This window comes from Mauremys reevesii, linkage group 3 (genome assembly GCF_016161935.1).
Source record: "Mauremys reevesii isolate NIE-2019 linkage group 3, ASM1616193v1, whole genome shotgun sequence".
Classification (NCBI taxonomy): Eukaryota; Metazoa; Chordata; order Testudines; family Geoemydidae; genus Mauremys; species Mauremys reevesii.
The window spans coordinates 129,282,624-129,298,177 of record NC_052625.1 but is presented as its reverse complement, the minus strand read 5'-3'; the positions used below and the strand labels follow the sequence as shown (position 1 = coordinate 129,298,177).

Genomic DNA, 15,554 nt, shown 5'->3' with positions numbered 1-15,554 from the left:
CAGATGCACATGCAGTTCTATACAATGGTAAAGATGTAATTAAATATGTATCATGTTAATCATTTTTATTAGATGAACCAACTGAGAATTATGCCTTAATGACAAAAATAATGAAGTTATGACCGTCCTGTAGCATTTTATTTTAATCGTTACAGTCTATATCAATTATGAAAAAGTCTAGAAAAAACACTGAAATATGGCCTGATAATAATGCTTCCTTCCATTTCCTAATACTTTTCAAGTTATTCTGTATGTTTGCATGCTCAAACAACAAGAATTTAGATGACCCTGGCTTGGCCCCATCATTGTGATGGACAATGATGTTTTACATTAATCCAGCACAGTGCAATCTATCTTGGAGGAGGTCATGCAATTTATGGCTTCACAGCTGGCATTTCAAGATATCTTTAGTTCAAGGTTCTTGTACCCTGAAGTGGTAAAAAAAGATTTAAATGACTCTTCTGCATCACAACACTTGAAAACGTGTGAATGAGAAGCATGAGCATTAGTTAAAAATAACATTTCAAGGACTTCCCTCCTTTAGCCCTGAATCTTGTTAACATCACTAACAGTGATATGCTACAACAGTAGCAAGAGGGGGAAAATTACTACAAGATTAACAACAATTCCTATTCCTAATGTTATTTAAAAATCAAAGTGTTACCTAAGGCAATTACCTTGCAGCCTTTTAATATCTACAGGGAAAAGCCTAAGGGAAAATAATTGACTTTGCTAATTTTACCCTTGGCAATTAGAAAATAGCTCTGCATTTCATTATGACTGCAGAAATTTACATCTAATTGTAAGCCCCAAGAGAAGTACAGAGATAAATGCATCATACAGAAGCTCAGACAAGAATCTAACAGCACAATAAAATTAGTTCAGTAGTAATGGTTTAAATTAAACTAACATGCTTAAGTTTAAATTACAACAGTTTTAATTACTGAAACAGATATACATGCCTAGATAGAGGTTGTAGTCTTATCATGGTCAGTATTGTTTACAATATATTCCATGTTTCTTTTTCTATAAGCCAATTTACTTAGCTACTAACTGCTACAAAGAACAATACCATCACTTTTACTTTTTCTTGCAAAGAACTAGGACTGTCAAGCGATTAAAACAATTAATTGTGATTAATCACAGTTAAACAATAATAGAATAACATTTATTTAAATATTTTTGGATATTTTCTACATTTTCAAATATATTGATTTCAATTACAACACAGAATACAAAGTGTACAGTGCTCACTTTATATTATTTTTTATTACAAATATTTGCACTGTATAAAACAGAAGAAATAGTATTTTTCAATTCACCTAATACAAATACTGTAGTGCAATAACTTTATCATGAAAGTTGAACTTACAAACGTAGAATTATGTACAAAAACCCCCAACTTCACTCAAAAATAAAACAATGTAAAACTTTAGAGCCTACAAGTCCTCTCAGTCCTACTTCTTCTTCAGCCAATCACTCAAACAAGTTGGTTTACATTTGCAGGAGATAATGCTGCCTGCTTCTTGTTTGCAATGTCACCTGAAACTAAGAACAGGCATTCACATGGCACTGTTGTAGCTGGCCTCACAAGATATTTACGTGCCAGATGCGCTAAAGATTCATATGTCCCTTCATGCTTCAACCACCATTCCGGAGGATATGCGTCCTTGCCGATGACAGGTTCTGCTCGATAACGATCCAAAGCAGTGCCGACCGACGCACGTTCATTTTCATTATCTGAGTCAGATGCCATCGACAGAAGGTTGATTTTCCTTTTTGGTGCTTCAGGGTCTGTATTTTCCGCATCGGAGTGTTGCTCTTTTTAAGACTTGTGAAAGCGTGCTCCACACCTAGTCCCTCTCAGATTTTGGAAGGCACTTCAGATTCTTAAACCTTGGGTTGAGTGCTGTAGCTATCTTTAGAAATCTCACATTGGTCTCTTCTTTGTGTTTTGTCAAACCTGCCATGAAAGTGTTCTTAAAACGAACAACATGTGCTGGGTCATCATCCGAGACTGCTATAACATGAAATATATGGCAGAATATGGGTAAAACAGAGCAGGAGACATGCAACATTCTCCCCCAAGGAGTTCAGTAACAAATCTAATTAACACTTTTTTTAAAAACAAGCATCATCAGCATGGAAGCACGTCCTCTGGAATAGTGGCCGAAGCACGAAGGGGCATACGAATGTTTAGCATATCTGGCATGTAATTACCTTGCAATGCCGGCTACAAAAGTCCCATGAGAACGCCTGTTCTCACTTTCAGGTGACATTGTAAATAATCTCCATAAATGTAAACAAACTTTTTTTTCTGAGCGGTTGGCTGAACAAGAAGTAGGACTAAGTGGACTTATAAGCTCTGAAGTTTTACATTGTTTTGTTTTTGAGTACAGTTATGTAACAAAAAATTTACATTTGTAAGCTGCACTTTCATGATAAAGAGATTACACTACAGTACTTGTATGAGGTGAATTGAAAAATACTATTTATTTTATTATTTTTACAGTGCAAATATTTGTAATAAAAAATAATAATATAAAGTCAGCACTGCACACTTTGTATTCTGTGCTGTAATTGAAATATTAGAAAATGTAGAAGACATCAAAAATATTTAAATTTTTTTAATTGGTAATCTATTGTTTAACAGTGTGACTAAAAGTGTGAATAATCGCAATTTTTTAATCACGATTAATTTTTTTTGAGTTAATCGCATGAGTTAACTGCAATTAATCAACAGCCCTGCAAAGAACACAAAACATTATGATGAAAAAAGTCATGGCTATTTCACACTCCTAAAAATAGATGCACAGAACTGAAAATTAACCACTTTCAAAAGAATAAATGCGGTTTGTTAAAATCATGGCACATGTCAAGATATTTCTATAACTTGTCTTAAAATTTTCTAACTTTCCCAGTAGGGTTGGAAGAAAGAGAGAATAATTTAGTAAATCAATCAGTTTCCATTGTGGTATCCTACTTAGAGCATGTGGAAGCTATGACACTATTTAGATGTCAAAAAATGAAAAAAAGTGTTAAAATGTTTTGGCAGAATTTTCAGACATGCAATACGATTGCTTGAAAAATAAAGCATCTCTTTGGTATCTGTGCTTCAACTTACAGTAGGTTTGATTCCTGGCAAATCTTAAGGGACTATACTTTATTGCTGGAATGCTTAATTTATTATTTTCTCAAAATTTTCCCTCAGTTTGAGTTAAAACCTAGGTTTATTTAGGGTTAAATTCTCCTTTGATTTGCAGTGAGGACCTCATCCAGGATCTCCTGAAATGCTGAAGAATTAATCCTAAGTAGATACAAAACAAGTATAATCATGTTCATGTTAAATCAGTTTCTAAACTGATTTATATAATAGTTTAATCATAAAAAGCACTGTAAAAGTTAAAGAAAATATTTTTTGAATATTAAATATTACATTTTTTTTCTCAGATAATTTAAACCATTAGTCAAGCAGGTTGGAAGTTGATTTACCTTCTCTTATATTGAACTCGTCTAGTGTTATAAATTACATCAGTCAAGTACCATACACATTCAGATACCATGGGTATGTAGAAGGTGCAGAATAAGATGCTAAACAGAACAAAATCATTAGGCTCAGAAATAGCAAATGTTATTATAACTTAACATTGTGGAAATATTTTACATAAGAAGTACATTTTTATTATACACAATAGTGGATAGATAATTATACTTTCTTGTGTGCCTATATAAAAAGATTCCAAGATTGTCACTCTGAAGCCTAGAATGTCTGATGAGTCAGTGTGAAACAACTAGAAGGACGTGATGCTGATGGACCAGTTGCCGGCTTATGCCAAGGCCCCTACGCCTCACTGAACACTGACAAATGCATAGCTGCAAACCAGTCTGGCTCACCTATGCAACAGTATTGTTAAAACAGGTATTAGATTTATAAAAATGTGTTTAGTGTTTACACTTTATGAAACACTTAAGAGTTGTTGCATCTATTAATCTTACTTATAATTAAGGCTATGTTCACAGACCATGACCTGTCCATGACTTGTACTATATACCCCTAACTAAAACCTGGGTGCTCCCCCAGTCAGGAAAGAAGCATTCCCAAGAGTGAAATGCTAATTTACCACAAGAGGTGTTATCTCCTCTCCAACAAAAGAAGGCCCGTAGACACCAGACAAATCATTACAGAATATCAGTGGACAAAAGACTTTGTAGATTGCTCCTCCCACATCCATGAAGAGGAGATGTGAAGGTGGACTCATCCCATCAGTTTCAGACTCATTTGTATGTACATGTTTACCTGTTTTAACATTGTAAATAACTGTCATTTCTTTTTTCAGTTAAATGGTTAGTTAATTTATTATAGGATTGGCTGCAAGCATTGTCTTTGGTGTGTAATCTGAGGTACAACTGACTGACTGGGTAAGTGACTGGTCCTTTGGACTGGGAGTAACCTGAATATTATTGTGATTTTTGATGTAAGGGACCATCTATCACAAGGACAGTTTTGCCTGGATGGCAAGATAGACAGGAGTGCCCAAGGGAATTGTCTGTGAATCCATGTTAAGGCTGTTAGGGGGTTCACATTTGATACTTGATTGGAGAAATCTAAGTATAGAACTCACAACCAGTTTGGGGTTTGTGCCCTGGTTTGTAACAGTCTGCCCTGAAGTTGGCACTCACGTTCATGAGCCACTCCAGACAGCCTATTTGTTTAGAATATTACCAGGTTCAATCATCACTGTGATTCACAGTCTATTATTTACAATTTTAAAGTTCTCAGCCATTTGGGGCTTTTTCCCCATTTTATGAATTACACCTATGTGACAGTACTGGTTTTTACCTAGTGCATAAATATATCCTCTCTCTCTCGCGCGCGCACACACACACACAAGTTTATTCATAATGATAAACACCTCCTATCTTGTAAACTTTCAGACAGCTCAGCTGAGCAAAATGACTGCAGTTGTCTTTTAAAATGATAATGTATTTTTGTTCATAGGGCATTCAATGCCCAAAGCTGTCTGGATGTCTAACAAAATTTTACTAATAGCAAAAAGGCAAATCACACCTGTGCAGACCAAAATGGAAAGATCCTGAAGAATCCCCTAAATGTAAATCAAACAGAATCCATTCTTCCCTCCAAAAAAACCCACCACAATATAAAACTAAATAATCAACTAAATATGTTTTGAATTTCACCTAGCAGGTTGCCAGAGATGTACTGTACTCCTACATGTCTTGAAGACACAGCAGCATATGTATGTTAATTCACCAGCCTGCCTTTTAATCCACTACTATCTATGGCATCACTGCTTCAGAACAGATACTAAAGCGTTAGCAGTGGTAACATTTCTGTAATATTGTGGTAGATGTACCTGGAGCAACATCCAGCTGTCAATCCATCTGCACATACAATAGAATTGTGCCAATTTTTACAGTGAAAGGATGTCCCAATTCAGACATATCTGTTCAGTGGTTTTCTAACAACCAGAGCTGTTACTTGTTAGAGTAATAGAAACATTTTTTACCTTAGTATTCTGTAACTGAGCTAGGCTTGTGCAAGCATTTGCTAGAAGAAAGTCTCCACTCAGGACAGCTATTTTATTTCCAAACTGCATGTCCTTCAGTAGGCCATCACAGGACTTCAGCTCACCAATGTTTACTATCCCACGATGCACCAGGAAGGCAGTGTGGATCAACTCTGTAATCTCTGCCAGACTTCTTTGACTTAAAGCAAAGATAAGAGATTTATTTTTGAAGCCACAAACACAATGCAGATTTTTGATAAAAAGCCATTCTACAGTTCCTCATCTACACAAGAATGTTTTATAATTGTTGCTTCACCATAAATCTTGTGAACTGCGATTTCTAAAGAGGTAATTAGAGAGAGCATGATATCACCTGGGCAAGTATAGCATGATAGGGTCAAATCCTCACAGCTTCTGAAGGGAAGAAATCTTCCTCTCTGTTTTATTTTATTAACTTTCTCAAAGAATTCAAACAGGTAACTAGTCAATATTTTTTTATATATTTTTAAAGATTTTGACAATGTCCCTTAAAAGAAACTATTAAGAAACCAACCATAGGGTGCTCATAGTGGTGAGGGAACGAGAGGTCAGGAGTGGATTAAAAACTAGCTACGCATTAGAAAAGTGCTGCAATAAATGACTGTTCCCTGGACTGGGGGAGGGGGAGTAATAGTTGGATACCGCCTCACATTTCAATAATGGGGCCAGATTTTCTAATAGACAAGCAGTGGGCAAATGACATTTGATGATGAAACTAAGTTGATCTGTTTAGTAGAAACTGGAGATTATCTAAATTCCTCTGTGCAGCACAATGCTAGATTAAATTTTACTTGGATAATTTTACAAGTCAATTTCTCATTCTGATGTATTCTAATGGGCTCAATATAGGAGGCCCCAATCCCTGCACGGAAAAAGAAGTATTTTCTCTTTCTACATGGCTCCCCTTTCTATGGCACTTTTCAGTTTTGGAGAAGAAGAAATGATGTAACAGCTGTAAGAACAAAATAATGTTAAATTTGGTGGACCAATATCAGAGTGTAAGGAATGTTCAGGGGAAGCTGATCACATATCCAAGTCAACCCACAGAAAGAGAAAATTACACTTTGCCAACCCTTAGCCAGTAAGCAATCTATAAACAGCAGTGGCACTTGTCTCTCTTTCAGAGAGTGCTTACCTGACCTTCTACATTGAAGTATGAAATAAAAAGAAGAGGATAAAAGGATTTTTTTTTCTGAGCAGTGATGTTTGGCAATTAATCTGATTTCAAGGAGACCAGACACCTGAGCCTATGCTAGAATCATAACATGTGAAGCAGGTACAACAACTGAATGCAAGAGAGAAAGCAGAACAATACCAATCAAGTAGCAAAGCAGTAAACCGGTTTGTTAATTTCACAGTTTGCAATTCATGAAATTGGTACATTTAGGCCGTAATCTTGCAATTTAGGAAGCACAATCACAACTTTACTTACTTAAGTAGTTCCACTGATGTCAATGAAAATGACTCACATGAGTAAAGTTATGTATGTACTCAAGTGTTTGCAGGATCAAGGCCTTAGACACCAAACATAAAATTAAACTGTAACCTTGCACAGAGCCCTTTTAGGTTCTCCATACTTATTCCCAAGGAAAACGGTTCAGCACAGATTTATTCTGTAAATAAATTAGCCCACCTACCCATAGTGATCCATGTTTAGGTTAGAGTTCTGCTGCATCTAAAAGCAGGCAAGAAAGTAGAGCAGCTTGGGGGAGGTGAATTGAGGCTTCCATGATATTTATTACCATAGAACAAAAATTATTCAATTAAACAGTTTTAAAAGATGACATTATTTATTATTCACTATTTTGCTTCCTGCAGGGAAGTGTTACTCTTGAGAGACACAGCAGGGGGCAAAGCATTCATCATTTAGGCAACAAACTTCAAGCCTAACATTGTGTCTCAAAGAGGCAGGGGAGAAAATCCTTCGGTATACACAGCCACACAAATGACAAGGTACTGTACATATTCTAGCCTTGGGTATACCAAAGGGTTAACAATATTTCAAGCACTGATTAAAAAAAGGACTAACAAGACATCCCGATGCTCCTGCTGTCATTGTCAGGGCAGCCCTTGGAGGAAATGTCCGTATCAATTCAATTTATCAGATGGACAGCTGATCAACATTAAACAGACTTGCTCTCGGCAGATTGAGCTGAACTACCTGTTAGGAATACTAATGAGAGCCCTCTGCTCTCTACAACAGAGTTCTGCCATTTCCGACTACTGAAGATCCCAGGACATATGGGGATCCCTAGTGACGAGCACATAAAGCTTCAGCTAACTCAAGTGACGGCTCATTTCCCTCAGCTGAAGGCAGACATTAATATTCTGAGGAGATCAGACCTGCCTCTCTGACCCCCAACTATTGAAGCAAAACAACGACTGTCCTGTTTCTTCATTTAATAAGCTTTTAATGAAGGAAACCAAAATCCCCTCTTCGACTTCAGCACAGCTCTCCATGAAAAGGTTGCATAAATACATCAGTGTCATACTTTCCAAATGCTCAGTATCTGGATTTTTTTTCCATTTTATTTTCTGTATTCATTTTGCTTTCCAAACAGTATTCATGCTCTCATGAGTACCATGTTATACACATAATTTGGGGAAATTATCAGATGTCCTCTTTATAGAAAGTCTATTACTTATCTTCTAATCAATGTACTATTTTCCACCAATTTATCTTTCTCTTTGGGGAGTTACAACTTGGCTCTAAAAATTCTCTGCTCTCAAACTTGTTGCAGAAGCCATCAACCTAGGAGATTTTTTAAAATAAATTTCATTTATTATATTTTATTATTTTTATTGTGGTAGTACCCAGAAGCCCATTGCACTAGGCACTGTACAAACAACAAAAGGATGGTCCCTGCCCCCAAAGAGCTTATTTATTTATATATATACTTAGATTTACCCTTTTTGAAAAGGCCCTTAACAAAATGCTGAGAGTCCTGACAATTACATTTACAACAATACCCATTCTACAGCATTACTTAGTGAAGAACAATCATTTAAGTCTCATCCATAACAATACATATTAAGACAGTACCAAATATATATAAACTGTACAATACTCCATCTTGACCAATGAACTGAACTAAGCTTAGATGACTGATTCGTTCTCCAGTTAATCCAAATAAAATTAAATATATTTAGGTGTGATCTTATGGAAACTTGGGTTTATGGTAGAGATTCTCATATTTGCACTATTACATGGACCACATCTTAATAAAATCATTGCTCAGAAATCACTGCTACTCCCATTCATGATTACACTGACCACTTTCCCCTCCTATTTATGAATGTGCAGTCCTCTCCAACTGCACTTTCAGCATCTCTTTCAGTTGGCCCACTTCCTTCCCTCTCCCACTCTCTATTGAGGTTCCCCAAGGCTCTGTCCCTGGCACTCTGCGAATCTCTCTTTACACCATGTGCTTAGGTGTTCTCTTCAGCTCACACAGCTTCAGCAATTATCTGCATGCTGATGATTTACAAATCTCTCTCTCCCCACCATTGAACTGTCTCCTTCCACCCAATCCCAAATCTCAGTTTGTATCTCTGACATTTCTTGGATGTCTTGTCACTTTACACTGAATGTGATCAAAACCAAGCTCCTTATCTCCCTTCCCAGACCTTCTCCACTTTCCTACTTTATCACTCTTGAAACCACCATCACCAACTTCTCCGACATTCAGGACCTGTAACCCAAGTGACATTTTTGAGTCCTCCCTCTCCTTTGCCCCACATACCTAGGCCATTTTCAAATCCTGCTTCCTCCTCAGTATCTCCAAGATCTTTTCATCCCCACAGACAAATCACTGGTTCAGGCCCTCATTATATCACAACCTCCTCTATGGTCTCCCAAATACACACTGTGCCCCTTCAGTCCATATAAAATGCTGCTGTCAATTTCCTTGCCTGTCAGTCTGATCATACATATCCCCTCTTTGAATGCTTCCTTTGGCTTCCCATAAGATATAACAAATGTAAATTTTGTCACCACCTTCAAAGCTGTACATAAATATGCCTCCTGTATACTTATCCTTCCTTTATCAAGCTTTGCGTTGCCTCCCATTCCCTCTGCTCAGCTAACATCCCCAACATCACTTGCCTGTTTCTCACACAATAACCCCCATGCCTTCTTCCGTGAGTACTGTGCACAAGGGACAGAACTCCCTAAATTCACTTACAACACCCCACCCTGTCCACACTGAAGTCCTTTTGCAAAATCCACCACTCACTTCTTCTGTATTGCCTACAGTAAATCAAGTTGAGTAGTATATAAATTGTCTATGCTATTCCCCTTCCGCTGACCTCCATCTACTTGTTTGTCCTTAGGCCTGTCTGCGCACAGCTTTTGCATTGACTTAACTACATCAGTGCAAAAGCTGTGAATAGACCAGCTCTGAGCTCCTCAGAGCAGGGATCCTTCTTAAGTAATAACAATAGCAATCATAAGACTTTTCTGCAAGGCCAGGTTAACAGTGGGCCACAGAAGACTGGTTTGCAATAGGAAGCTAGGAATGTTTAAGTGAATGCAAGTTTCAGTTTTGTGGACTACTGAAGACTGCAGCAAAACTGCTGAACCTCAGCCTCTAAAGATCACAGTCCTACATCTGTGCATTTTGGAGGACCCTTGCCATATGTATTTCATGGAATCAGTTACAAATGTCCTCAGATAAACTGCCCTAATAGCACCCTGAGAGCAGCAGGCTGTCTCTGTCATGCCAAGCAGGGAAAATGTACAGTTCTCACAGAAAAGCCAGCACAGATGTGCAGGCATCAGTCCTATTGCTATATATACACAAATAGATAAACAGCAGAAATAGAAAACTTTGAACATTTGCTGAACAATTGCCAATTTATATTTCAGACTTTTTTTATATTAACTCTTCCCATCATCTGAATGAGACTGACTGTCAGTATCATATTACTCTGAAATCAATGTACAGCTATTACAAAGATGATCAGGTCATGCCGATATTAATGCAAGTTTTGAAGCCCACATGACCATTTATGATAAATGGCAAAAGGACTGACAGACTGATGCAAAATAAATAAAAATCTGTAAAGACGGAATAGGTTTGAATAGCGAATCTGTTATGTGAATTTTTTATTTATATATTTAACAATGTGCTTTCATGTCATCCTGATTGTCCTTTTTGCTTATTTTATCAGGCACATTTTTTCATATTAAATTCTAGCCATTCATCTTGAGCGCAAACAGTTAAAATGGCCTTGTGCAACAATTTACTGTTATGATACAAGTCAACATGATATTAAGAGACATTATCAGGGAGTTTACACACAAAATTTAGGTTCTGTTATAAAATGGTTTTCCAAAACCTAATATAGCTAGAAATGTAAAAGTGTTTTCGTGGCTTTAAAAAAAAGACCATGAAAACAGCTTAGTTCAGTTTTTCACCTGCAACTCAAACTCTGAAACCATATGTTATCAGAATAAGTGAACTTGACTAGTTCATTTTCACTGTCAAAACTGAATGAAGTGTAAAAGTAAACAATCAATATAAATTGTGATAAATACATATTTTTAAAAATTTTAATAATCTGAAATACTATTAACAGCAGGAACATGGAGCAACATTTTTAAATGAGCACCTTAAAATAGTCACCAAAATGTATATTTAGACACCTAATTAAATAGTCTGATTTTCAGCAGCGAGCACCCACAGCTCTTAGTGAAGTCAATAGGAGCAAAATAGGTGCTCAGCTTCTCTGACAATCAGCCCCTCTTAATAGATGCGACTAACACTGGACACTCAAACTTGAAAATTTTGTCCATGATTTTTTAACCTGATAGATTATCCCTTGCATTTTTATGGAGGTTATGTTCAATCTCTCTCTCTTTCAAAAATTTCCAATACATTTCCTCAACTTAGAACACACCATAAGTGCCACTATCTCTAAATTCAAAATAACCAGTAATTCTTTACTTGAAATGTAGGTACAAGGAAGAAAATATTGCAGTTACTAATGTGACTCCGAGTTAGGGTTATTTCTTCTAATTTATTATTATTTATTATTATTATTATTATTATTATTATTTCTTAAGTGCTAATAGTATATTGGAGCTAACCTGGCATCTAGTTTTAATGTCTTTTTGTGACATATCAACAAGATGTATGGAAAATCCTCTGTAAATGTAAGTGCAAATAATAAATTCAAATTGATCCTGTACACTGGAGCCATAATGTGCCAAACTAAGAACACGTTTATTTACACGGCTGAAAAGGTGAGACTTTTACAGTTTTCTTTGCCATTTGTCCATCAAATGGAATTTCATAGTTAATGGAAATGTGACCCAAAGGTCAGTATATACCAAGCAGTAAATAGAACCATGGAGGTAGAAAATCTGGTTCTCCACTTATGTACACCCCATTAGCAAGGGGAGAACAGGAAGTGAAAGGTTTGTACTTTACAAAACATTTTGTTGTTGTTGTTAGAGGTTGCAGTTTCCACTGCTGAAAGGAAAAACCTAAATTAAAAACAGTAGTCCTGAGACACACCACTCTAACTTTCTATCACACGATCACGGCTTTAGTATCTATTATGCAAGACAATGTCTAAAATCGCAACATCTAAAGGTTATCTGATACCTACTACACTGAAGACTAAGCTGCTCAGCAAGGGTGAAAAATACCTGTGACTGTCATCCTCCACCTCAAAATGCATGAAGTTTAAAGGAATAAATCAGCTAATTGCAGTTTATTGTGTACCCTAATTGCAACTTTGTCAATTTATTTTTTATTTCACACAATTAAAAAATGTACTATGTATCTTGCCTTTCTAATATTTCTTTCCCTTCCTACCTTCACTCCACTATTTCTTCACCCTCACCTCTCCCTAGAATTTATCAGTGTCTTCTGCATAATCTTCAAGGTGTTTTCTCTTTATTCTCTCCCTTCTCTTATATTTCTTACTTTCTCTCTACTTACATTTTATTCTGTTTCATTTTTCCTTTCTGTGACATACACAGGGTGCAGTTCAAACTAACAAGTGGCTGTGTCACCCCTGCCCTCTAACTTGGGGTGCCCTTCACAATGCTTTGCTGCTGTAGCCTTCAATCTGGACAGTTCACAAACAGCCTCCAGCATGCAAGTCACTTTCAGCTATGTCTGTGTGTGCGCTGCAGCCTTCCAGCCACACCGCAGCTCTTACCAGCCTTGGTTATACTGTAGAGTGACCCCAATTCATTCCCAGTCTTAGATTTCCCCCCAGAAATGTATGTGCTATACCGCCCAGCCATCTCCTGGACAATACAAATGTATATAAAGTCCATCATTTCATCAACAGAAATAATATACACCATCTTGTTATCCCAAATGGAGTTTCACAAACACTTCAACACACTGGATTAGATAAAACAAGTTTATTAACTACAAAGAGAGAGATTTTTAATGGATACAAGTAATGAAACAAAGGTCAGAAATGGTTACAAGATAAAACGCAATCAATGCTTAAACTATGTTAAATTCAAAGCAGTTCTCACCACATGCTTTCAGCACTTACTGTGCAAACTTCTTAGGTCAGAACCCCTTCTCCAGTTCAACGGCTGCTTCCTTTGTCCCTTTTGGTGCACTGAATCGATGGACAGTTGAGGGGTGTCCTGAGGTGTTTGTCCATCCTTTTTATAGTATCAGTCCCCCTCTTGGAAAAGATTTCCAGATGAAATTCAGAAGACAAATGCTTTATCTATACTGGACTTTTGTCAGCAAAACTTGTGTCGTTCAGGAGTGTGAAAAAAAAAAAAACCACACACACACACCCCTGAACAACAAACGTTTTACTGTTGAAAAGCAGCAGCGTGAACAGCACTTTGTCAGCAGGAGAGCTCTCCTGCTTACAAGGCTACTGCCACTCATTGGGGGTGGAAGTCTTTTGTCGGTGGGAGAGCTCTCTCCTGCTGACAAACAGCAGCTACACTGCCGCCTTTTAGTGGCACAGCTGTGTCACTAAAAGGTGCATAGTATAGACATAGCCAAAGAGTCTATAAGGAAGGATGTTCCCTGCTGCTTTTTCTCACCTGTTTGAGGTTTCTTAATCTATGCTTTCTGCTTGATGACTCTGTTTACTGTCTAAATGCAAATTAAGCAGAGAACACATTCTTTTGTTTGAGGCAGGCCTGTTTGCCAACCTCAGTTTGAAGCATGTGTTAAGAACACCATACAATGGAATCTTATAACTTCACATATAATGTTGCCACAGACATTTTATCAGTACAATAATGAGCAGCAAACTATGAGTTTTCAAATGATACCTCACAAGGCATATTCTGTACAAAGATTATTACAGTAGCATACAGGGTGTAGACACAGTGGTACATTCTGTTTGTTACACTCTTCAACTGCAACTTCTACTTTCCCCCCATCATGCCACATCAATTGCTCTCCCATCAACCATCCCTTTCTCACACAAAGGATTTGAAAAAATTTCCAGCAGCCTAACAGCTAGAGGATTAAGCTTACTAACCAAAAGATTAATTTAAGTGACTGATACCTATTGTCCAAGGACAATGCCCAAGGGATTCCTTCCAGGGTTCTGTGCTTGGGCTTTGTTCTGTGGCTTTATCTTTTGTAGTCTCCAACAGGGTCAGAATCTGATAAATCCGAGTGTTCCCCTACCATTCCTGGTTGATGGAAGGGAAAAGATGCATCCCTCTCTCTGCTTCCTCCCCTACTCTAAAACCTCTTGGTTGCTGTTGGGATAGGTGGGAGGGGGGGTCTCCTACAGTATTTAAAGAGTATACATCTCTTTATTTGGTTCTAACAAGTGAACAGCTCTAGTGTCTGCCTCTGCAGTTCCTCTCAGTTTTGCCCAACAGGAGCATGAAACCGACTTGTCAGTTTCACTGCTGCCCAAAGTGTTCTGAATAATACTGACCTGACTCTTGCTAATTTCCCTCTGCAATGTCTTGGGAAAACTGTGGGCAGCAACAGCAGCCCCCAGGAGCTGTTTACATTTGCAAGGTTATCATCATAGCCATAAGGATAAGAAACTTTTTTTAAATGAAAACTTAGCTACTACAGCCATTAATGTTGATGTCCATACTTGCAAGAATAAAGCTTACTATTTGCCACAGACAACCTTGTTATTAGTGAATCCAGTTCTTCCAGAGAAGAACTGAATTCTAAGTTAAGAATCATCAAAACCAGAACTGCATTTTTCCCATTACAATTATCATCTATCATTTACGTAATGGTAGCACCCAAAAGCCCTAATCAGGATTGGTGTCCCATTATCCTGAAACTAGTATACCAACTTTTATTCTACTTTGCTATATATAGAGAATCATCATCTCAGAACATTTCACTATAAGCAGGTTCTGCAAGAGGAAACAACCTGTTCAAGACTCATGTCTGTCTTCTGATACTTAGGCCTCTGCTGGCAAAGCAATGTACTTGGTGCTACACTATCACGCTGAAGTGGGAAATACACAAAGAAAGACTAGAAAATGGAGAAAAAGAGAGACCATCTACAAAAATATTTTGTGTGCGTATATATGTATATATGCATATTTTATATATATACACACACATATTTTATCTAACTCTATGTATTTTCTTTAATTACAGTTTACCATATAACCATTAGTGGGTTCCAGCCATGCAAGTCACATTTATTAAAGGCAGCATGTCAAATAGGAGTTGACAATTACAGGCTCTATCAATACACATTATGCCAGATGGTAATGAGCCATACACAAAGGGCCAGCCATCCAAAATAATCACACCATTTTCCACAGAAATGTTGAAGAGGTTATGGTTTATTACACAGTGCTCATTAGATATACTGTGGCAGCATTAGCAATTTTTCCTTCATTTGTGTCTCATTTAAGACTCTGTCCCCATAAGCACATTCAAATTAGTACACAAGGTTAAAACCATTATGGCCAGGGGAAAAAAATTAAGTTGCATTTTATTTTATAGTAATGGTGGATCAAAGGTCCCTGGAATCTATTATTTTCTCAACTAT

The 15,554-nt window shown here is 37.1% G+C and overlaps 1 protein-coding gene across 7 annotated transcripts in view; it reads right to left on the bottom strand.

Moving 5' to 3' along the window:
• Positions 1 to 15,554, bottom strand: part of PDSS2 (decaprenyl diphosphate synthase subunit 2) — a 171,699-nt gene that overhangs the window by 61,207 nt on the left and 94,938 nt on the right. For all 7 annotated transcript variants that reach the window (XM_039528882.1, XM_039528878.1, XM_039528879.1 and 4 more), the window contains one exon: positions 5,529 to 5,727. In XM_039528882.1, coding sequence (XP_039384816.1) covers positions 5,529 to 5,727 — 199 coding nt within the window. The remainder of the gene's footprint in view (positions 1 to 5,528; positions 5,728 to 15,554) is intronic.